The 25,676-nt window shown below is 40.7% G+C and overlaps 1 protein-coding gene and 1 long non-coding RNA gene across 2 annotated transcripts in view; both read right to left on the bottom strand.

Moving 5' to 3' along the window:
• The window catches only part of LOC310766679, a 320,477-nt gene that overhangs the window by 32,783 nt on the left and 262,018 nt on the right, over positions 1 to 25,676 (bottom strand). The gene's annotated exons all lie outside the window — the stretch shown is intronic.
• SPRED1 (sprouty related EVH1 domain containing 1) overlaps positions 282 to 25,676 on the bottom strand; it is a 79,402-nt gene continuing 54,007 nt past the window's right edge. Inside the window, exons 3-6 of the mRNA XM_083618271.1 lie at positions 24,677 to 24,845; positions 23,031 to 23,080; positions 11,240 to 11,398; positions 282 to 6,152 (exon numbers count right to left, since the gene is read on the bottom strand). Coding sequence (XP_083474397.1) covers positions 5,493 to 6,152; positions 11,240 to 11,398; positions 23,031 to 23,080; positions 24,677 to 24,845 — 1,038 coding nt within the window. The 3' untranslated portion in view covers positions 282 to 5,492. The remainder of the gene's footprint in view (positions 6,153 to 11,239; positions 11,399 to 23,030; positions 23,081 to 24,676; positions 24,846 to 25,676) is intronic.

Genomic DNA, 25,676 nt, shown 5'->3' on the forward strand with positions numbered 1-25,676 from the left:
AACGTGGTAGATTCTCCTTCCTTGGTTTTTAAGCAGAGGTTGGATGGACATTTGTCAGGGATGCTTTAGCTGAGAATTCTGCATTGCAGGGGGTTGGACTAGATTGCCCTCAGGGTCACTTCTACAATTTTATTATTTTATGCAAGGCAGTAGGCCCATGTTGCTGAATCCATCTTAATGCTACACAATTCTGAAAGGTACTCTTCTGCACCAATATTTTCCTCTTTCCCTGCTCTGAGCCATCCCAAAAGTGAAATACAAAAACACATGACATATCTGCCTTTAATTTCATGATAGTTTTAATCAGGTAATTGCAGGAAAACATTGAAACTTAAATCTGTTTTATGATATTATCCAGTATGGCAACTTACAAAGGGTATGATAACAAAACAGTTAAAACTCGTATGTGTATTTACATTACGTCCTCAAGGTAACCAGCTATATTCTTATACATAGAAAGAAATACATCTATGGCATGGAATTAAAACTTAAACCTACATCATTTAGTAGAAAGAGATAGCAATTAATATTTTAATGGAAGTAATATACAAGTGAGGCACTTTTTTGAGGTCAATAGGGTGGAAAGCAAATTGCACTAAGCAAAATATTCACAAACAAGAGGGAGGAAAAAAACCTATGTACAGATTATGCTGCAGCTCCCAATACAAAGTTTTCCCCACTAGGTTTTGTTTTAATTTTCAAAGCTAACCACAGCTATTGCAATTAAGATGCTGGGGGGGGGGGCAGGGAGATGCCATTTAAATGCTACTTCATCAGTGCACCAAAAAGCATATGCAAGTTTTAACCACCAGGCTGCCAACTTTAATAGTACTAATTGGAATACTAAACCATCTCCTTTATTCTTCTCCCTCAAGAGTGTGTGGACCACTGTAGACTCCATATATACAGTGTTCTATGTTCTCTGGAGATCGAAAGACCAACACAAACACTGTGTATTATTTACATGGGGAGTTCTCGAGGTTTTGCTTCCTTGTACACACATACAGGATTACTCACAGAAAGATTATAGAAGAAAAATGGGAATGTTGCATTCCAGCATGCAAAAATATCTGAAATTGCTGTTTGAAAGTGTGCAATTTGGTCAATACAGAAGTCTCTGCTCTAGATCTAAATTTGCTTTGAACTTGGGCACCACTTTTAAAGTAACTGCGTCCTCTGAGACCTTCTGACCCAGCAAGAATAAGTCTCTTCCACAGGCGAGATTGCAGGTAATGAAGCTGCTATATGCAAGGATCTGTATACACTAGGGCACAAATCTTAACATTGGTTCTGAAGGAGGAACAGAACAAGATTTCTCAAAAAATCATGCAAATTCAAAATTCTGTTGGGATGAGAAGGTGAAGGTAAAGGTGAAACTACCTCCAAACAACTTTAATGTGCAACGGCTTAGGGGCCCAGAACATTCAAGTGCCCCAGGTGTTGGCTGGTGGGAAAAATACACACAGTTCACACTTTCTGAACACAATGCATTCCCAGGAAATTGTTAGGCAAGCATTCACACAGTGAGCTGGCAATTTCCATTTCCTATGGGAACATTTCTAATCCGTAATCTCTCTCCCCTCTGCCCAAAATGGCTGCAGCCAACCAGCAAAATAGAGCATAGCTGTCAATGTTTCCCCCTTTTAAAGGGAAATTCCCTTATTCCGATTAGGATTCCTTGCAAGAAAAGGGAAAAGTTGACAGCTATGAAATAGACAAATGAAAAACTGATCTGTCTGCACTCTCCCTGCATGGTTTCTTCCCAAAAATGGCTGCCGTAGACCAGAACAGCACAAACATGTAAGGAAGTGGGCAAACTCCAGCTATTCAAATTACTGACTCAGCTGTGCATAACTGTGTCTAGATAAGTGAATTTTTGCATAACAAGCAGGTGGATAGCGGGACACATGTGGTACAACTCATGACTGTTTTCATTCAAGTTCAAGGCCCCAAGTTTGAGAACTACTGGCCCAGAGATTTCTATATGAAACAGAAATGTAGGCTTTTGTGGGGATTTTCTTTTTTTACAACAAAATAATATAGAAAAGTTAAAGGCTCACTGTTTTGCAAGGTGGGATATAATCTACTAAACTTTCAAGAATGGCTCTTCTGGAATAAGACCAACAATGTCAATTAACAGGATGGGGGGTGGGGTGGGGAGGAACTTCCAGCTATTGTTTTATTTTGGTCTGGAACATTTGCATTTCCACAAAGCCCGATAGTAAGAATGTCTTGTTTTACACTACTGGACTTTCAATGGGACATGTTTATTAATTCAATTGTGTCTAAAACAACTGATATTGCAAGGATCTCTTTCCATTCCCTATTTTGGCATTTGTGTGTGTGTGTGTGTGTGTGTGTGTGTATATATATATATATATATAGGCAGGCTGCATGAATAAAGTTAAGTTTCCTAAATCATGTTTGTCCAGTAGGTGGTACCCTAATGTTATAGCTAGCTGCTTTCACCTCAGACAGAACACCCCTTCTTTCAGGTAGCACCTTTTAGGAGGCTGAAACCTGAACATCCTTCGGCAATTACTGCACATGAGTTGATATAGGCTTGGAGAAAAGTCCCTCATTACATTACACCTTAAAAGGCACCTGAATTTACATGCTTTACAGTAAACCTCTTATCTGTTGACTCTTTGTCCCTAACCCAACCTCTTTCTGAGAAAGCAGGGTGAAAAGATAAAATGCACACAGGGGCCACAATCCGATTTAAGGACAAAAACATTTAAGTGCACTGAAATCCATGAGATTCAACAAAACAACTCCATGGCGGATTCTATGAATTAGAATTAGTGGATTGAGAAGTGACGATTCAATGGTTTGTTCCAGGAAGATAGAGCCATACATCATTTCTTAGTTTAATCACTGGCATCTCGTTAAAAAAGCACCTCAGTTAGCAGAGCTGAGCAGCAGATCTGCCTGAGATCTTGAAAAATGACCACTAATTTGAGCACAGAGATGGATTCACCCATGGTCTGACTCCCTATAAGGCAACTTCATATGTGAGTTGGCCACAGTTAGTTAAGAAATTCCCCCGTTAAAGTAAAAGCCTAAACATACAGAAATGTGGCCGACATCACACAATCCATGAAACCAGATACTGAACCGATGCAATTATTTCAAATTAGATCAGTTGCAAATAACACAACCTATATACCAGTATCCATATTAATTTGTATTTTTTTAAAAAAAACAAAATAGGAATAATATTTCTTCAAGAGTAAAGGATAGTAAATGTTTAGCAGCAAAGTGGTTAAATATATACTGAAAATATTAATGCACATATTCAGTAATTTTTTTAAAGCATATAAGGTTTCACTACTACAAGAACCAAGAGCTGCACTATGTCGATGAGTGCTCATAGAAAATGGTTAGATTTGTCTCTTCCCAAAGTACGCACATACGCACACATACACACAAAGTTCCAAAGGACTTTTCTGTACAGCCAGCAAGTTCTTTTCTTGGGTTGTTGATACCATGCTCCATTTTTAATTGAAAGCATAATGTTTTAGTAAATGCTATATCACAAGATGCAGGTCCTATGTCAACAGTGAAATGCAGGTTACGAATCTCTGTCTCGTTTTTGTTTGTTATTTGGAAAAAAAGTTAACAGTCTATCTAGGCAACCAAGTTTAGCTCAATATGTGAAGCATGAAAGTCTTCTGGAGCAGCAGCTCTCAAATATATAAAAGGAAAGGATTTAAAGAGATTGCTGCTACAGTGTCATGTTTGCTGACTTCGGTTATCCATACAGGCTTTTTTTTAAAGTACAAAACTAGAAAGGAGCTCTTAACTTCTATAGTTATCAATATATTTGTCTTCTTTTCAATGTGAAATAATACTTCAAGATGATCTATGTACATAACGTTGTCAGTTCAAGCTGTCATATAAATATAAATGCTTTCTTTAAAAAAGTATTTTACAGATAGTGTTATATACAGTTGTTCAGTTTGATACCTGGGCTCTGAAAAGAGGAGGGGAAGGAAAGATTCCTGTGATTGAACATGGTCTTCGGAAGAAAATAAACCAAAACATTTCACTGGGGGGAAATGCATAGAAATAAAAGAAAAGGTAGTGTGCAATTATAATTTTAATCATAAGAGCATATTAAACACATGGTTTTTTCCCCTCCACCCATTAACGATTTTGAATGAATGACTGCTTCACTGCTTTAGAGAGTTTTATTAATTAAAAACCTGTATACTCAGCTATGTTATATGATGGATGACATTTAGAAATTTCCCCATATTGGTATTTAGGACACATAGCCAAATGTTAAGTTAAACATTCATTATTAATAAGCTACAACAAAGACAAAATAAAACCCACTTCCATTCACAAGAAATTCATTTGCTTTTCCCTACCTGGGTTATTGTTTGTTATACGAAGTATTGTAAATTTCTGATAAGCCAAATAAGATTAGAATAATGGATGCTTTTTTGTTCCTTTGATAGTTTGAAGTAATAATTGGTACCAAGTTGAATTGCATGATAAATATATATATATATTTTATGACAATTATCTTCTTGTAATTTTCTTTCCCCAAACATTTGAAATCAAGGAAACCCTAGAAGAAAATTTGCTGGTTGAGAAAGGAAAAAAACTCCTTTGCCATTTCGCTGAATACAGAGTAATTTATATATAAAAATAAATGTTATGTTCTTATAAGAGCATTAGACAATTACACCTGTGCTTAACAAAACATTGGTCATTCAAGACTACAATAATTAATATTTTAAAGGCTTTCAGATTACCAGAATGTACAGAGAGAACTCAATACAAAAATGTAGCTGAAGGGAAACAAGACTGAAAATATTGATTTGTCCATTTTGAATAGAAATGCTACTAAGTTAACTAGTTAAATATTGAGAAATACTTCCATGGAATGTGACTGGAAATGTGGTCCATAACTGTGTTGCAACTGGAAAGGGGAAGGAAGATTTAATAATTCGTACCATATATTTTGTTAAATATAAACATTTGTTATTTGTACATAAAGTTGTTTCCAAAAAAACTATTTATAAGCAATTTAGTTGCATTTAAAATCAATTTAGTTTCTTGCAGTCGCCAAGTTTTAAACTTTCCTTAGTTTTAAATCAGCTCTCGCTACTGCAGGTTTAGTTAAATTTTCTGCTAAATAGATTCTTTCAACAGTCCCCATCACCTAACCTCAATATGTACAAATTGCTGAAGTTGATCCCTTATAGTACGGACTGCAGTTTATACTTCTTTCAACCACCAATCGTTAAGAAAAGGCTTTCCTTTCGCAAGAACTCCCGACACAACTTGCACCATGCACTTAAAAGCAGATCATTTGGCGTGGCCAGCATTCCCACAATGCAACAAGTTCTGATGCTTCTTTCAGAATTGACCTCTCATACACGACAGGTTTCCCCCTTCTGCTTGCCAAATGCTTCCACGAGTTAGATACTTCCTGAAAATTAAAGACGTTGTTAGCCCAAACTTGGTACCGGACAGGTTCATCCAGCCGCTTTATGCTTCCCTCCGCAGCATCCACAGACCTCACCACAATGGTGGCACGCTCTTAAGGGGAGGTAGCAGCACATACACGGCGCAATGAAAGACAACGTGACAAGGGCGAGCCATCGCAAGCAGAACTTGTCGTCGCTAGTGTCACAAGAGCAGGGGTCAGAGAAATCCCCCTCCGAGTCTGACATACAATGGTAGAGCATGCTCTCAGCACAAAGCATGCAGCTAACTTGATAGATGCATCTCTTGATGGGATCGGGAGCATCCTGGCATTTTCCCCGGCCATTCTCTTCATGATTAAACCTTTCCTGGCAGTATATGCAGCGAGAGCGCTCCCCGTCCTCTTTCCTCCTTTTCGACTTTTTCAATTTGAACGAGGAAGGCTGCGTTTTCAGTACCACAGAACACTTGGAATCTTTTAGCGAATTCAACTTAGTTCCGTCCCCGGAAGGGTACAGATAGTCTGGTTTTTTACTATCTGCCTTGGGACACTGCAGCGAGGCGTCCCCTTCATCCCTATCCAAGTCATTTTTCCACATGTCTGGGTGCCTATAGTCTGCATAGCGGCGTATTAAAATGTCACGAGGGTTTATTCGAACAATTTCTTCGTCGTCCTGAAAACTGACATTCCTGACTGGCTTCAGGGGTATCTGAAAGCGAAGCAAAAGACACTTTGTATTACATACAAGTGTGACAGAATCTCTCAGCACAAGCTGATGATTAAGTACCAGAGAACTTTATTGTCAGGAGGTTTCATCCCTACTTGTTTTCCGTAAACTGAATTGAAGAGTTCCTGACAAAGATGATAGGCAGAGTAATCCAAATGGTGTGTGTGTGGGGGGGTGTTATGGGGGGCAGAACTCAAAATGGATGAACTGCCATTTCCCATCTGGGCTTGCATTGGTAAGACAAAAAGTGGTGGCGGGTGCATTTTCCTCTTCCTGTTCAGTACAATGATTCCTACAATCCATGGGTCACCCTCCTTGGAATCACAGGATTGCAGCTTCATGAAATCTATTCATATTTAATGCTTATTAGGCACCTTAACAATTAAATGCTATACAAAGGTATTCACAGTCCCGAACATCCCTCCCCTAAATGCCCATCGAAGGTCACCTAAGACATGAAAAGAATGAGGAGATGGAAAGGTCAAGCAAATGAAAAACAAAAACCCTGAAAAAAAGATGGTGAGTGGAAATTGGGGGTGGGAGGAAAAAGTTGACAAGTAATAACATTGCATGATAAAAAGTTGAAAAAGCACTGCCAGTATCAGAAGGGAATTCAAAACTGGAACAGGAAGAAGAGAAGAGAAACACACACACAGTCTTGCTGGGAGGGCACTGGGAAAGGCAGTTAATCTGCCTTTACAGTGGTACCTCAGGTTAAGTACCTAATTCATTCCAGAGGTCCGTACTTAACCTGAAACTGTTCTTAACCTGAAGCACCACTTTAGCTAATGGGGCCTCCTACTGCTGCTGCACCGCCGGAGCACAATTTCTGTTCTCATCCTGAAGCAAAGTTCTTAACCTGGAGCACTATTTCTGGGTTAGTGGAGTCTGTAACCTGAAGCGTATGTAACCTGAAGCGTATGTAACCCGAGGTACCACTGTATTTCCTCCACTGCCACCTTTTGGATTGCTCTGGACAAAAAGGATGTGTCTCAGAAAAGGTAGTGTCTAACAAAGAGCAGGAATTTCAAAAGCAGAAATTATTCAACTCACAATTCTGCTTTAACAATGTTAAGTAGGATTTGCAAATGCAACACAACACTCTGAGGTAATTGTGAAGCAGACCATTATCCAACATGGGTGAGACTCAAAAAAGTCTCCAAATGACAAAGAAGTGGAGAATTAGGAGCTCAGGTGATCCATGCTTCTGAAATTCTTGGAACTAGCCCCCAAGTGCAATTCTGTGCATATCTACTCAGAAGTAAACCCCATTGAGTTTAATAGGACTTACTCCGGGTAGGTGTGACCAGGATTTTAGGCTGCCTGCAAAAAGTGGTTAATTTTAAATCATATTGCAAGGAGTGGAGGATTTCTTACAGGTGTAGAAATAAAAGCCACTTTGCAACTCATGCCTGAATTATTCAAAATGCTTTTTGAAGAAGCAGTCCTTGATTACTGAAGTACTTGCTTAACAAACACATTAACACTTGTGGTGAGAACTTGTAGCCAGTACCAAAGAAGTTGCTCACTTTGCTGGCACCAATGGAAATCCACAAAACCAAGACAGAAATAACTTTTCCATAACCTTTTAAAGGATCGGCCAGCGATGACAGAAACATCTTTCACTATTAATGAAAATAAGTTTGCTATAAAGTTTTAGTTTATGAGCAAAGATTAAAAAGCAAACAATCCTTTCCCATCCCTGCCAAGGGCAAAAACAAGACACTCCATTATAGGGCAGAGCAAACTTCTGCTGGAATATTTGAGATTCAAAATGGCTTGGCTCAAAGTAATAAAAATTGTAATCGGTCACCCTTGCCAATGGTTAAAACTGTCTAAACAACTAGAGCAAGCTAAATAGGGAAATCTTTGAAATCTAAGTAGAAGATCACTCTAAAATAAAACAGAGTAATGCAAGCCTAAGCTTCAGTAATAGATTGTTCTGGGCTTTAACTCTGCAACCTTGGGGGGAAAAACAATGTCAGGAAAAGGAGAGATCAGGCTGAAGTCAGGCAAAAGCTACTTTGCACAAAACTTTTTTTCTACATGGGTGTACAGTTCAATGGTGTAGGCAACCCCCTCCCAAAAAAAAAACCTTGGGTGGTGGTGTACACTGTAATGCTGGAGGACATTTGAAGAGCTGCAAGTAGTAGCATTGACAAATATAAATCTTACAAAGTAGACATATGTGATCTTTGCGCACCTGCACATGGGAAATTTCCCTAATCCATGTATACTCAGGTGAGAGAACATCTTATGCCTATGTCTGAGGTACTCCAGGATACCTGGGTGCCACAATACAGAATCGTGGGTAAAAGAGGCATAATATCAACTACAAGGTTAGGAAAGGATAATATTAAATTTATCATGGAGTACTCTATTTTCACCACAAAGGATTTTAGAGGCTTGACAAAAAAAAAAGACAACTCACAAATTTAAATGCCAGCAGACATTTTTCTTCTTTCCATCTAAAATCATAACAATAAACCGACAAAACCAGGGCCTGACTTTGCTTACTAGCCAGCTGCAGTCTGTGGCTATCATTGACCTCTCCTCTCCTCTTGAGAATTTGGGACAGGAGGTCTTGTATTGTTCTGGGCTTCGCTGAGGGCAGAGGCAGTGTGTGTGGCCAGTTCTGCTTCTGCTTGCTCCAGAGCTCAACACAATATGAGACCATCTTGGCTGTGAGTCTTGGAAGACCTGCTCCCTGCCTTGCAGGCCTTTTCCCACCTGGCCTGAGAGAGCAGGGCCCTGGCTGACTCCAGCTACAAAAGCAGAAGTTTTTGTTGCGGGGGGCGGGGTGTAGCTGATTTTTTTAAATCTTTATTTTAGATATTGTGATTTATGTGGAAATTGTATTTCTGTTATCTTGTAAGCTGCCTTGAGCATGGCTTGAACTGTGGAGAGCCAGCAGACAAATGAAATTACGTATATGTATATTCTTTCTATCCTCCTGTGAGCCTGGAGGGAAAGGGAGACGCTGGGGGTCATTTTCTCTGGCAAATGGATATTTTGAGACCTCATAAAATATCCCTTGACTGACAAAAACGTGATTATTTGCTGGGGAGTCTTCCCTAGCTGCTGTAATTTTTAAAAATAAGAATTTCTACTGCTCAGGTGGAAAACAGAAGACGAACTTTGTGAAGTGAAGGATTGTTTGGGTGGAGGAGAGGAAGAAATCAATGTCCAGAGCAGGAAGTGGGTGGGACTGTGACACAGACCGAGCTGCTTGCCTGGAGGCAACATGGAAACTGTAAGGGGGAATAAGGAAACTACCGTATTTTTCTCCCTATAGGACGCACTTTTTCTCCTCCAAAAATGAAGGGGAAATCTGTGTGCGTCCTATGGGGCGAATACAGGCTTTCGCTGAAGCTTGGAGAGCGAGAGGGGTCGGTGCGCACCGACCGCTCTCGCTCTCCAGGCTTCAGGAAGCTATTAGCAACCCTGGGGAGCCCGCGCACTGGGCAGACATCCGCAGCCTGGGGAGCCCTGCGGAAGTTCCCGCAGGGCTCCCCATGCTGCGGATAGCAGCCTGCTGCCCAGCGCGCAGAGTGCCCTGAAGCAGAGCGCCCCACGCGCCGAGCAGACATCCGCAGCCTGGGGAGCCCTGCAGGAGTTCCTGCAGGGCTCCCTAGGCTGCGGATAGCAGCCTGCTGCATGGAGTGTGGGGCGTGCTGAAGCAGAGCGCCCCGCGCTTCGGGCAGACATCGGCCAGCCCCACAAGCTCGGCGGACAGCGGGGAGGCGCAGTGCCGCCATCCCGCTGTTCTCCGACCTGGTTTTGGGGGGGGGGAAATAAAGGAATTTTTTTCCCCTTTATTTCCCCCCCAAAAAACTAGGTGCATCCTATGGGACGGAGCGTCCTATGGGACGAAAAATACGGTATGTGGCCGGGAGGCCCAGGAAGGAGGGCAAATAGCCTGGTAGGGACTTTAGCATCTTTCGAGAAGCTGTATGGCAGTGGAAAGGAAGGCAGAATAAATGGGACTGAGCAAGTATATGTCAATGAGAAAGGCTGGGTGAGTAAAAATTCCTACGTGACAGAAGGAATTGTATACAACAGGCGAGGGAAAAGTGGGAAGTATGCAGATGGGAAGGGAGAGGCACAAGGTGGAAGTTGCTGCGACTGCACATATTTGCTCAATTCAGAAGAAATGGGAAGTCATGGTTTCCAGTTGCATGAGCCACACACACCACCACCCCTTTCAGCAGAGAAAGGCTTCATTCACACACCAGTTTATTCCCTTTCCCTGATGTTTCCCTGGTAGTTATTTTGCACATCATAACTGAGCTTTCTCACAACATAAAAGCCACTTCTGAAAATATGTATGAGGATATAGTCAAGTTTAGCACTCATTTCCATGTTATTTGATTGCAGAAAACCCCACCCTCTTACAGCCCCCTCCCCCCAACTCGGAAAACCACGTGATTTTGTGTGGTGATTTTCCTGCCTTTTTCACAGGTTCATGCCACAGCTGCTCACATGACGAGCTGTGTGGCAGACTACCAGCATGTAGTGCATTCCTTGCCCGCTTCAAGGCTAGTATTTCAGCACAGAGTAGCAGAATGGTGGTGGCATGTTGACATCTGTTGATGTTTGTTGCTAGTTCTTGCTGTGTGAATGGCCTTTACCGCAACATGGTGGTATAGTGGTTGAGATATGATGGAACAGGCTTGTGTAGTGTGAAAGGGAAGTTAGAAAAAAGGAAAGAAGCACTAGCCTTGTAGTCAGTTAAACTAACACAATAAACCCCGCGTGTGAATACAGCCAGAGGTATCAGAAACATCTTCTACTTTTAAACAAGCTGCAACTTCCCATGACACTGGAACCCAAAGAACTATAGCTTGTTCTAAAGTGGAAGCAGATGTTTTTAACTTCCTGTAGTCACCTTCACTTTTAAGTCTGGTGCATGAAAGAGGGGAGAGAAGGGAGTTTGTGAGCCTGAGCCTTGCCATGGGTCTCTAACATAGTGGAAAAGCTTTGGCTCCCATTATAGGTCTAGCCTAGACAATAAAATAACTAAGCCAAATTTCTGACAGCTGTTTTTTTTCTAGTTGCAGAGCTGTTACCTGGTTGGATTGGTTGTGGAAAAACGGTCTTCTTGAGCTGAAATCTTCAAAGGTTGAGGGTCTTATACTTAAGCTTTTGTAAGAATCATTGCTCACTCCAGGTTCATGTTGGAAAAGATGATCTTTCATTAGCAAACTCGGTATGCTTTCTGGAATAGCCTGGGAATGATAATAAATTATAATTCATTTTTGTTGTTGTTGTTGTTGTGCTTGAGTCATTCCAGCAATCCAGATGGATGACAATGCATATGACTTCAATTAAAATCAAAACAAGTCGCATACTAAACATTTACAAAAAATCTATTGTAAACAAATGCCACAGATTACATGCTGGAGGTAGCATTTATGCAGTGTCAAAAATACTTTTAGTATCCCCCTTATGGAATGCTTACTGAATGTACAAGTCACAAACACACCCAGCACAAGAAAAACACTAACAGCCCTTCAGACCTACAATTTCCATGATTGCACGGTATGGATATGGGACCACACAAACTCCATTTCCCAGTTGGTTATTTATACATCTAGAAAATATCACTACAGAGAGGATTGTATGCCATTTCCTTTTCCAAGCAGTGATTGGCACTGAAGACTTGATATTTGTCAACCACCTGACCACCAACTAACCACAGAAATTGCCCCTGGTTCCGGCAGATCCCTGAAATAGAGCAGCCAACCGGGTTGGGTGTGTGACTCACTCTCACTTCTGTAATAGAAGGCCACCAAATTGGTGTGGGAAACTGTGATCACCTGAACACTTATTTGCAAGACCATAATTAGGGCAAGGATTTCCATGGAATTTAACACTTCAAACAGGCAGAATATATATTCTTATGCCACACCTGCTGTTTTCAGAGTATATGATGGCTGTGCCTTGATGCAGCCTTTGGCAACCTGCAGCTCTTTCAGTCTTCGACAGCTGGTTGGGACTTATGGGAGTTGTAGTCCAAAATACATTGGCACAGGTTGCCTTAATATGCAAGACACTACACAAAATCTGTTCCTTGGGAAGATGCTCATTTTGTGAGCATGTTTCTGACAAATGTACTTTACATGCTTACACCTTTCTGCACCTTCAACAAAATGAGACTTGTTAGAAGTACTGTTACTGTACAGATGGGCACTGTATTTAATAGCCAGTATGGTGTAGTGGTTAAGAGCGGTAGTCTCGTAATCTGGGGAACCGGGTTCGTGTCTCCGCTCCTCCACATGCAGCTGCTGGGTGACCTTGGGCCAGTCACAGTTCTTTGAAGTCTCTCAGCCCCACTCACCCCACAGAGTGTTTGTTGTGGGGGAGTAAGGGAAAGGAGAATGTTAGCCGCTTTGAGACTCCTTAAAGGGAGTGAAAGGCGGGATATCAAATCCAAACTCTTCTTCTTCTTCTTCTTAATAGACAAAGATGCTCAGCCACCTCAACAAAAGACAATGTTCTCCACAATTCATTTTTAAGTGTCATTCCTAAGTGATGAAGGTAGTAAATAAGTAGTAAATTCTAAGATAATACAATGAGCGACTCACTTTTTACAGCTTCCTAGATTGTAGAAAACAGTGCTCATCAGGAGCTGAACAGACTATTGTGAAGTCGGGCAGAATCTAATCAATTGTTGTGGAAGAGCATGTTAATATGCTTGCTATAGACATAAAAGGGTGGGTGGGAGGAAAATAACTTTCCAAGCTTTAAAACGCCCAACACCTTAGAGATCATTGCTCTAAGATCTATCATATTTCATTGGCTCCTCAAACTTAGAATTTGGAAACTTAAGAAGGAAGCAAAAGTAGACACACTGACTGCATTCTTATGAAAGACTACATTGTGGTTTAGCTCTACATGGATGAGCCTTCATAAGCCTTAGAGACTGTCCTCTCACCAATTGGCCAGAAGGACTTCTATCACAATAGTTTTTGTTAAACTTTAGTTAGCTGCTGGGCAAGCCCACTTCAAACCACAGCTTATGACATTGGCTCGTTTAACCAATCCCTATATGCTGTTAATACTTCTAGTGTAATGTCTGATGGGGAAATTCACATACCATGGCAAGATGCACACACTCCAAATATGAATACAAATAGCATATATGCAAGCTGTCTGAGCATCTGCTACCAAAGTTTACCTGTAGCACTCAAGTCCCAATGGTTAATGGTACAGAATTTGGCAACCTAATGTATGCATGACTTCCAATATAAGAAAGGCTATCCAAACCATGGTCTGAAGATTTCTTTGTTGTCTCAGGCAACAAATTTATAGTCAAACTTGATCCCAGTTTTATGGAAATCTGGGTGCATAATGGTATATAGTATTTTTTCCATATTCACCCAAGAGTTCATTTTTTAAAGAATAATTACTTCCAATTAACAGAGGAACATGGTCAAGTGTCCATGAGGCTTACAAGAAATGTGATGTGCAGACAGGTTTGAGAATTCATCAATCCAAATAAGACTGTGTCATTTTGCCTTCCTTTAGAGTTTACAAAAACACTCTCATGAAATAGCTTCTTCTGCAACTCTTGCTACACCAGATGGTGTTGTGGAAAGCTTTTCTGACAAGCACAGTGTGCATTAGCAAACGCCAAGCCTTCTTGGGGTCCAAAGATCTTATAATCCAGTGTACCACACAACCACTAACAATCCAGTATAACTAGCAAGGATCTGCTGAAGCAAGCCACAGCACTGCAGCATGGAGTTGGGCTATAACAGCGTCTGGACTTCAGATACTCCTTTGGAGGCATATGAATTCTCAACATTAAGTAAGCGAAGGCGATATCAGTGCAGTGGGAAACTGCAAACTACACCCTTATTTGGTCTTGGGGGCTATTTATGTGTTATTACCATTTTCAACAAATGCTTGACATCTTTTCTGTAGTTCATACAAAAGTTCAGTGTTTGTGTCATGTTCTCAGTGCCCATCCTTTTACACTCAATTCCTTAATGTCATAACTCCCAGTAGCTACACAGTCCCTAATAAAAAAGATTTTGGTTTCCAAACAAACCATTTTGATGAAGTATTTCAGAATAGTTCTTTGGATGGGAAACAATTAGTCGAGGTTGTTTTGTCACGGGATGGTTATTAAAACTTAAAACAACAGCAGCAGCAACAAAATAAAATCAAGAAATACGGTTCTGACAGTAAGAGGCCCAAACACAGGCTACTATTGTATTGAAAACAAGACTAAAACAAGACTAAATAAGAGGACTTCCGGGTTGGCGCCATCGCCGAATGGCGGACTCCCTCCGAGCTCCGGAGGGAGCCGGCTCGGCAGGGGCTGGGTTTTACCGCACCGGCGATGCGGGGACCCTTAGAAACCACGGCCACGGGGGCCGTGGACTTGGAGACTCGGCTAGCACCGCTAGCGCCCTCCCGACTCGTGAAGGAGCCTTTTTAAAGGCTACGGATCGGGTGCCGGGGAGAAGCGTGGTGCTTTGAGTCCTCTGCCACCCCTGCCGAGCGAAGCCGCATGCCATCCGGCGGAGAGCGCTGACTTCTTCCATTGAGAATTTGGACTTTTAACAACAACCCGTGAGTAAATTGGAAATCGGGTTTAAAAGAAGAAAAATTTTTTTGGATTTGAGACGAGCGGGGGGGGATCTAAAAAGGAAGTCAGTCCCCCTCCCTATTGTAGACATTTTAAAACAAGGATTGGGAAGCCAAGGCCCAAAAAGAACGGTATCTTTGCTAAAATCAAGAATTCCATGATGGGAAAGTACAAGAATTGTGCTGGAGGAAGAATTGAAGGAGAAGGAAAATGCACCCCCCTCCCTGGGAACCGGGGCGATTGAGGAGTGAGCCTGGTGAAAAGAGCCGGTGATTTTGACAGCTGTCAAAGTAGCTGTCAAAGTCGGAATTTTAAAGAGGATTTTATTACAAGGACCTTGCTGGTCAAATTTGTTACAACTTGATATAATTTGTTAAGACTTGAATACAAAATGGCGAAAATACGGAGAACAATCGGATTTTTGGAAACAAAGTTACAACAACCCCCCTAGAGGAGCTTCGGGACATTACAAAGATGGGCGTAAGCCGGGAAAAATACAACACTTCGGAATTTCACAGAACTGGTTATCTCCTGGGAAAGCTGCAAAACTGAAACTGAATCTCGTCTACAGGGTGTTTAGACTAAAAGGAGACAACAGAATACTTTACTGAAGAAGGAAGGGACTGAACGCAAGTTTTTGTTCCTGAATAACAACAACCCATGTAGAGTTACTAAACTTCTGAATAAGAAAGTTTTAGCAGCGGAACAAGAGGAAGCTGGACTATAACCTTGAAAGAACAATGGGGGGAATTTTATAATTTGACATTTTTAAAGATTTAGGAATTAATTTTTAAAAAGTAATCCTAAAAATGGGAAATAATTCTGCAAGGAGTTGGGGGAAAAATGGGATTGATGGACTTAAGACTTCCAGGCTGGAAACATAGATTGGAGGATAAGGGAAATTAAACCGGGGAAGGGGAGGGAGAATTAGAATCCAAAGGCTTGCAACTATTTTCTGAATTGGTTTTCTTTTTTCTAATATATTTCTTATTTTTTTTATACTTTTATTCTGTGTGCTTTTACTTTAATGGGAAAAAAGGGGGACATTGTGGAAAGAAAAGGGGGCGGGCTATGGGGAGAGATCTTTTGCTTTTTTTTATCAAGGGTGTTGCATAAGGTTTGTATAAATTTAAATTTGAACAATGGGGTATATAAATTGTGCTTTAAATCAGAAACAGAACTTGTGGAAACAACAATATGAAAGGGGAATACGGTAGGGGTGGGGGAAGGGGGGAGTCCCAGAAAGTGGATGTTTGAAAATAAGGTTCTGAATGTATCTTCATAATTTCTTTTCTTCTCTTTCTGTATTTTGGAAACTTCAATAAATATTATTTAAAAAAAAAAAAAAAAAGAAAACAAGACTAAATAAAACCAGCAAAATATTTTTACAGTATAAAAACGTGCCACATTAAATATAGTGTTTGATGGTCTCTATCTCACATAAAACACAGACATAGATGCACAAATCCCCACTTCTTTTCTACTGCCAAAGCAATTACGCACCGCCCACATTCAATATCCTTCAACCACAGCACTGGCATAGGCTAGCCAGTATCATCTATGAAGTAACCTACGCCAGTTTTTAATGCACAACGGAAATCTGGTTTGCTCCCAGCTGCTGGTATAATAATTACTGTCCTATGGTTGCTAAGAGATACTCTGACTTTTTTCCAAGACTATTAAAACATTTCTGTGTGCACAAGCAAAAGGATGCTGGGTAAAAGCAATAAAACGACTCTCCAGCTGTAGAAGCCCAGCAGAACTCAAAGCCAGATGACAGCTGTAGAGAAAATGAAAACCAGACTGAGATCCTCTCTTCTTCAAAACTCCTCTCCTCACTTTTCCCAGGATGAAGGTTGGGTAAGAGAATGTGGCGCTCTTCTGCAAGCCTTGTTAAAGCAATCCTCTATCCCTGAACAAGTGATCTGACAAAAGAGTAAAGGAGACTATACTCTCCTACCTCTTAGAAAAGGCTGCATATTTTCTAACCCTTGTGCTTATTAGCCCTTTCATAAGACTGTATTTTTAAAAGTAACACCCATATCCCATTTGAATTATGAATTAAGACTCAAGTTCAAAATAACCTCTGCTTTAGTGATTCTGCAGAACAGAGCAATTACTTTCAATGCCAACAGCTGTTTCCCTACAATTAGTTGCATATTTTCTGCCCTACATCCTGAATACCTTCAGCAGCGGCCTAGAATCTGCAGAATATTTTCCGGTCATTTAAGACAGAACATTTCCCATATAAAGCACATCCTAAAAGCATAGCTGAATTACAGACAAACACTTCCCTTCTTTTATGATCCCAAATGAATGCAAACTACAAAAGCAAAACAGCAAGAGTATCTTTTGAAGAAGCAAAAAAAGGATATAGACAGCAAACTTGTGCCTAGTTTACTCTCAATAAAGTTAATTCAAAACCTTTTGTACTGCAAGCAAAGTTCGATTCCTGGTGTGGATTAATTCAATCTTCTTGCAAACACAGACATACTAATCTTCATGCAAAATTTGCCTCCTAAATTGAACAGCAGTGATAAGAGCACTCACTTCAGCTTCATGGGGGATTAGACTACTTATAACTGCAAATCAGCACAGAAAATTTGATACGACTAACAGATTTTTGTAGAGCTTTTGAGTTTACCTAGCTAGGTTATTGTGTCATAATTTTCTACAGACAACAGTCTGCTCTATGAAGCCTCCAAATTTAATTACAGAAACTACAGCAGTAGACCAGTTCACACCACTTGTAAGAGTTCACAAACCAGACAGTTACCAACCTGCAAAAGAAAAACAAAAGGAGACAGGCAAGACTTTTCCTCTGCAGTGAGCAGAGAAACCAAGTGGGCTGGTGGAGGAAGGGCAGATTAATCCTACAGGAGCCCATTCACCTATCTGTAGTGTATGTAATTCCTTGCTGCCTATGGCTGCCAGGTGAGCTGTCATAAACTTTGAAATCTTTTTTCAAAAACCAAAATGAACCATTAGTTTTTGTAAAAAACAACAACCCTATGAGCAAAACTTCAGTGGCTTTGGCAATCTGCAGCAGATAGTCTGGGCAATAGTCATTACCACTATACTATAGCAAAAAAGGTGGCTTTTTAGTACTGTACTGTACTTTGTGGCATGTACAGCACAGAATACAGCATCTTCCGCTTTTTTAGCATACAGAAAAATACCCTGAGAGCACAAACTCCTGTTCTCCAAACCTAGGATATTGCAGTGAAGTAGAATGGTCAGCCATTTTATGAAGGCTGGCCAACGTGTTTTGACATTAATTCAATTAACAAAATAACATATTAACAGAAGTTTTCGCCCAAGCTCCAAATTGCCAGGAAATTGCAACCACAGTCTTAGCAGACAAATTATTCCGGGCAAAATGGATATGGCATCCTATCTTGTTAGTTCCAGCATCACCACCACCTTGATGCTGGTTGGCTGCCAGTGGCAAAGTGGTGGACTTCCCAGATCTGTCCACTAACTGAATAGACAAATGGAGTCTATGTGATTGAAGTTATCATTCTATGTTACAAGTACTTAATTGGCAACCAATATCATCCACACAGAGTAAGAGCTGAAGGCTCCCCTGTGCCTTCAAAAACTGTCTGACAGAAATCCTGCTGCTGTGCACTTCAGCTGTTTTTCCCTTTCCCTTCATACCCCTCAAAACTATTTTTACTCATTTCTTATTTCTTCTGTCTGTTTCCTGTCACACCTATGCTTACCTGAACTTTAAACTTCAAGGCTGAGGCCTGGTCTGTACTTTCATATCTCACATGGTCATTTTTCAACTGACCCTCTCTGCCCAACACTCATTCTCATTCTACCCAGCATTCCATTCAACACCATTTAACTTTCTCTCAAGAAAGGTTCATACTGAGCGTGTATGTGCGGGTGGGGGTGGGGAACACCCTTATGAAATGTCACTGACTAACTTTAGCCAGTAAAACAATTTTAAAATATAAACTAAAAACATGTTAAACAACTCATGGGTAAAGACACACACAAACCGTTTGCCAAAGTCCACAGTACACACAGGACAAATCTTTTCCCCACAATCACCCCAGCAAAGCCTATGGAACAAAAACAACATGCCAAAGTCCACCCTGGCATCATGGTTGGAAAGTTCAGGATCTGACCTGCTGGCCTGATCCTGTTCCTAACTTGCCCTAAGCAGTTTAGGAGATGGTTATCTCAGGACAGCCTGCACTCAAACTAGCCTAGGTGGCCTGAAAGCCTGAATGTGCCTCTGGACTCTGCACTAACTTGGGAAATTTGGGTGTCCAGGGACACATTTTATTAATTTCAGTTGGTACTCCAGCTACCTTGCCACAGTTGTTCATGCACTAGTGACTTCCAGACTAGGCTATTGTGATGGCTAAGTGTAGCTGGTTTGCAGGGCCTTCCAGCTGTTGGCTAGGACCAATGATCACGCCACAGGTGCCAAATCCCTGGGGCCCTGAGCACCCACAGAATTCCCCATGAAGGGGCCAGGCACCCACAAATTTAGGTGCCAGGGCCATGCACGCTTCATGGAATCCATGGCCCTGGGCACCCATGGTTCTGGGGCCAAGTTGGCAGTCCTGGATCACACTGAAACTTCATGAGTGCACACGGTTGTCAGTGCATATCTAGGCTCAATCCTAAGTGCTGATGAAAAGCTTTAAAGATTTAAACCAGTGGTGGAGAATCTGAGATTGGCCTGCCTTGGCCCCTTGGGCTAACGACAGCCACTTTTCTTAGTCCTGATGTCATATAGGCAAAGAAACATTTCCCCCTTCCAGCCAATGCTTCAATACACTCCTCCCTTTTTTTTCTTTTAACGTGTCCACCACCCACTGCACATCTGTTTTATCTTGATTAAGCTTCAGCTTGTTTACCCTCATCCAACCCAGAACATCCTTCAGACACTGCAACTAGAAAAAACAGTAATCAGAAATTTAAATTTGCAGTTACAGAACATAATTTTTGTTTTAAAAAAACCAAAACACGTTGCCAAACTGCCTTGACTTTATTATCGGATAAAGAGATTAAGAGTTCCTGATTAATCCTGCTACTTTTGGTTGGAAATTCCTAATCAGTTCAGTTAAGCTAAATATTTAGAAGTGAATCCAAGACATAGGATTTTCTTTGCCCTGGGCATTAACATATTTTTAACAAATTACAGAGCGTCTGGGGGTTTTTTATGATAACATGTTCTGCAGAAATCTCAGCATTCTTGGAAAAAAGCATTGATTTTTACTCTCAAATTTTCCAGGGAGATGGTTTCTGAATCTTGCACTAGAATCAGATTTTCATCCATTAGAAAGCTCCAGTCTAAATTAGCACACAATCGGTAACCATTAATTTTTATTTCCCCCACTGGATGATGTTCCTCTTAAGTTCTGCATAGCATGAACTCACCCTTCTAAAAGCTAAGCCAAAGCAACAATCTCTTGCTCTGTGCTCTCCACATAGGTCCACATTTCCCAGAATCCTACTGGTTGTTCCCCCCCCCCTGCATTTGTTGCAATCTAAATTAATTTTTTTCAAGCAATGCACGAGCATTCCAAACGGGGTCCCTTCAGAGCATTTTACAGATGTAGCAATAATTCCTTGCCAAAATCAATGCAAACATTGATTCTATCTTCTTAGCAATACTGTAACAACACGGCATCAATGAAACAGTCATTTTGTGATCAACCAAGATCCCAAGCTCTTTCCCCTGTTGCTGAGCCCCCGGCCGAAAACAAAAACGTCTCTTATCACTCGAAGTTCACAGCCTTCTACTTGGCAGAACTCAGTTTCATTCCATTTCCATTACTGCAGTTCTTGAGGTCACCCAGTTCTTCCTGTGGAACTTCCTCATCCTTATTCTGTATTAATAATGCCTCCCAAATTAGGATTGTCTGCTAATGTCAGGACTCTTACTTCCCTTCCCAAGCACATTACATATAAATTATTAAAGAAAACCAGCTGGGTAATTCCGCAGTGACCAACATAAAAATTGTAAGATTCTTTACAGAGTATTTTCTGTTTTAGCTAATATTATTTGAACTCCAAATAACACAAAACTATTTGTGAGTTAACTGGCTTGATCTTCCCTACAAAAATAATAAAGAAGTATGCCACAAGTAGTTTAAATGCTCTATTTTTGTGGTGTTTTAAAATAATGTGACCAACAAAACAATTCTTGTAATCTCAAGAATTTATCTGTAACCTGGACAATTGTAGGGGGCGGGGAATCTCACCTGAGGCAAAATACATAAGGAGCTAATGTTTCATAGACAAGTGTGAAAACTTATGGTAATGTTTATTGGAAACTATGGAAAACCGGTTTTCAGGCAAAGGACCAGTGACCAATGTAACATGTAACAATTCATTGATAGACACCCATAAATAAATGCCTCCTAAGCAAGGCCCTGGGCCCATGACACTTCACTATGCATTCACAAGTTGAAGGTCAGCATCAAGCCCGTGTGGGAACTGTAATGACCACAGGGATTTACATTTAGCTGTGGCAACACCCTAATGATCTGTTTCTTTTCAACCCATCATTATCATCATTTGCATGAAAGACAAATGTCACCAAAGTCCCCATATTTATTTTTTTTAGAATAATGGATATCATATTGCATCACTGGGCCAACCATTATCCCCCCCCCACCAATTTCTCATTCTCAAGCTCAACATTAATGAAGTTGCCAACTGACACCAGTATTTCAGTTGCTGTTTTTCTAAAACTTTCTTCCAGGATATTCACATTTCTCATACGGACATCATGTCTGTGGTGTTTGTTTTTAATTATGTAAAAACAAACACACACCACAACTTGACATTTTGTGTCCATTTTCCAACCTTTAACGGGGGTTTTTCCTGCTCCCTGAGGCAAGAGACCTTCACCTTCTGAGGTGATTTTGTTCTATCTCTAGGATTGGCGCCTCCAGTCTGTGGGCCAGTGTTGGCCCACCAGGCATTTGGCCTATGAGGCTATTTTGGGCAAACTATGGCCACCCACCCTACACCTTTTCATCTTTGCTTATCAACATTTGTGAATGTTGTTAAACAGATGAAGCACACCCCATCTGATTACAGAAGGGATGGTATAGTTTATTCTCAGATAAAATATATGAGAATGTGTGATAATCTTGATGATGCAAGCTGCTGCCTATAAGGATGACACATATACTGCCTGAAAGACCCACATGTGTTGCCAAGTAATGATATGCTTTTAAAAGCAAAGACTGGCAATTTTCCCCATTTCCAGGCTTGTAACTCATCTTAATATATGGCGATTAAGTCACACACTTACGAAACAGTGATCTACTTGTGTGCAACAGTCTTTGACTAAAAACAAAACAAAAAACCCACTGAAAACGCATCAAAACTTTTGGGTTTTCCAACACTGCAATGAGAAAGTAATATAATTCTTATTTAGATACATTCCAGGTTAAGAACCGACCTCCAGAACGAATCAAGTTCTTAATCTGAGGTACCACTGTATATCTTTTAAAAGCGATAGACTATCATCACACACTAAGACCATGGCTGAAAAGCTTTCAATTCACTACCTTTGTTAAAGTGAAGCCTGTCTGATAATCCAAACTAGAACAATAGTTTCCAGCTCATGTGAATGAAATCCATAAACTCTAACCCTTGACTCCCCATACGTCCACTACACTGGATTTCACCCATGGATTTTTTGTAGTCACTGTGTATTACTTGTCTACAGGAGCCTTGGGAAGAACATTGAAGTACTAATGATCTTGCTGTTGCTTCTCATGTTGTGTGACTGAACCTCAACATTGAAAATGGGTTACAGGTTTAAATCCTGATGAGGCCTGCCTGACATTAAACCCTTTAATCCGCATGCAACCAGAGGACATTTTTATAATACTACAACCTTCACAAGTATCAGTTTTGGCAATGAACATTTTTCTTCTAGAGCTCAGCCATAATTCAAATTAAACTTCAGGCACTTTAGCACCCCTTTGCACTTAGTTACAACCACTCACTCTTTCATTAACACATCTAGGGTAAAAAAAGAAAGAAATGTCTCTCAAACGAAGCAATAGCTTATGTCTTTGAGAATTAAATATGACAAAGAAAAGTCACCCAGCCTAAACTCTATAGTTACAAGGCAAGACGGTTCACGTGGTTATCCTTCTGCAGATTTAAAGTTCAAAAAGTTTTAACGAATACAAGTAAGACCACTTTCAGCACTGAAAACTCCTGCCATCTCTTCCGATACAATTAACATAATGGAAGTTTAAAGCACTTACTGGAAAGCCATCTACAGGTACTTCAATTTCATCATGTGACGGCAGACAACCTATGGAAGAAAAAGACAAACATAAAAATCTCAAGTTTCTTTCAGATGTGAGAGTTGAGGACTTAGCATGAGGCAGCTTCCTATGTTGCCCATTTTTTCTGAGACAGCTATTCTGAGTAATAGGGGCTCTTTGGGAATCCAAGTAGAGATCCTTCCCATCACCTAAATTTTGTTATATGGGAGATGACAGGGTTTGAACCTGGGAACTTCTCCATCCAAGGCATGTACACTACCAATGTCAAGTTCAAGCAAACAGAGAATTATGTATCAAATTTCATTCTGATAATTCAGTGCTCAAGAGAAGCATTACATTGCAGTGTGTTTAATGCCTTTCCTAAGCCGTATGAAAACTGGTGTTGGATCAGACAGGGGTTTGAACTTTAAATACAGAATGGTGTCCTGAATGTGCACAGCACACTTCATTCTGATATTTCAACATTCAAGAAAGCTAGTAAAGGTAAAGGTACCCCTGCCCGTACGGGCCAGTCGTGTCCGACTCTAGGGTTGTGCGCCCATCTCACTTAAGAGGCCGGGGGCCAGCGCTGTCCGGAGACACTTCCGGGTCACGTGGCTAGCGTGACGAAGCTGCTCTGGCGAGCCAGCACCAGCGCAGCACACGGAAATGCCGTTTACCTTCCCGCTATAAAGCGGTACCTATTTATCTACTTGCACTTAGGGGTGCTTTCGAACTGCTAGGTGGGCAGGAGCTGGGACCGAAAGACGGGAGCTCACCCCGCTGCGGGGATTCGAACCGCCGACCATGCAATCGGCAAGCCCTAGGCGCTGAGGTTTTAACCACAGCGCCACCCACGTCCCAAGAAAGCTAGTATGTTACAAAACAGTAAACACATTCAGACTCAAAAACAAAAGACACACGCTGCTGAACAAGGTTGCTAAACCTGAAGGCCTCACTTCACTTGGCATAATATGAACTAAACACATTTGCAAGTAAATAATCCTCTGGAAACTATTCAAAATCGCAACTCACAGCAAAGCATCATAGAAGCTGACAGAGTGCCAAGGAAGAAGGTTAGTTAACGTTATACAAGTGAAATCCAAACAATTAGATAAGTGGCCAATGCTCTATAAAAGGTAGTGAGGGTCCTTCAATGAAAGGATGTTGACTCTCTTTGGTAGCTTTGTATATGGCTTTAAAAATATTAAACACAAATTTGTGATTTGCCTCTTCCCTGGGTAAGCAGGGATTATTACCATGGCAGACCTGCACCATCATTTTCTATCTCTGCTGTAACCATTGTTCATTACCCCTCAGCCACATAGACCAGCTCTGTAGGAGCTGCATGTTGCTCTCTTGCTCAAGGCTAAAACAGGTGCTTGCCTTTTAACATGAATGAATGTACATTAACACTGTACCTAAATGTACAATAGTTATGCTTCTGCTCTTCATGTTTATTTTGAATATTAATGGCGCTGCCCAGACTGGGAAAAGAGAAACAACTGCCTGTAGACAACCAGTCAAAAAGAGGACCAGCACAGTTTCATTAACACATATAGTATTACATTGTGGGTACTACTATAATTGTTTTAAAATTATGACTATATATTTTAAAATGCTTATGCAACAGAGATTCATACCTTGGGAAAGATCTTCTACTGCCCTACGAATGCCTCTATCAAATGCTCTTGCATCAGCAGGACTCTGAAATGTCAGGCCAAATTTTTTGTCATCTATTTTCCAGTGGTGAAAAGTTGGCGTAACCTTATTATAAATAAGGTCCTTCTTCAACGTACACTCCAAAACCACCTGAAAAGCAGAGTTAAAGGAAAAACTTAGCATAAGGGACTTCTGTACACAACAAGGTTTAAAAATAAAGTCTACTCTCAAATGAATCATGTCATGGACCAATTAGCTCCTCCCCAAAGCAGACAAGTTCGTGAAAAACCATTTATATATAACCTACTTGAAAGAAATTTAGTTTTTGCCTTAGTTACTGGCTGTTCCCAATTCCAGGCTATAATACAGCAATACCAATGCATTTTTTTGTAAGTACACAGTGACATGGTTGGCATATAATGCTAAACCATGATTAACGTTCACCATAGTTAATAAACCACAGTTGAAGCCAAGGCACCTGGCAGATGATCACTTAAACTTCGGTTTATTACACCACAAAATAGTTAAAAGCACCAACAAGAGCAGTCAAACCTTGAGAGTGGTTTGATTTTGATTTTTGCTGCTCTTACACTCATGGCTACAGCTTTTTGGTTGTGACAGCTCCTTAACTATATGGGAGGAGGCCAGAGTTCACACGTAATGCCAAGATATGGTTTGAGTTAACCAAGGTTTATAAATCAAGAACAACAGTTTTAGCATTATGTATGAACCAGGCCAGCTTGTAAACTTAAAACAAGTAGGTAAAAGCAACTAAATGTATGAACAGAACCCTATGAATCTACTAAATTTAGAACTTCATGTCATTGCCCAGGATTCTTATCCCAAAACAAATATAATTAAAAAATTCCTTCCAGTAGCACCTTAGAGACCAACTAGATTTGTTATTGGTATGAGCTTTCTTGTACATGCACACTTCTTCAGATACACACAAATATGACAGTTGATGAACCCACAGATGCT

Source organism: Podarcis filfolensis, assembly GCF_964270895.1.
Source record: "Podarcis filfolensis genome assembly, chromosome: 1".
NCBI classification, from domain to species: Eukaryota; Metazoa; Chordata; class Lepidosauria; order Squamata; family Lacertidae; genus Podarcis; species Podarcis filfolensis.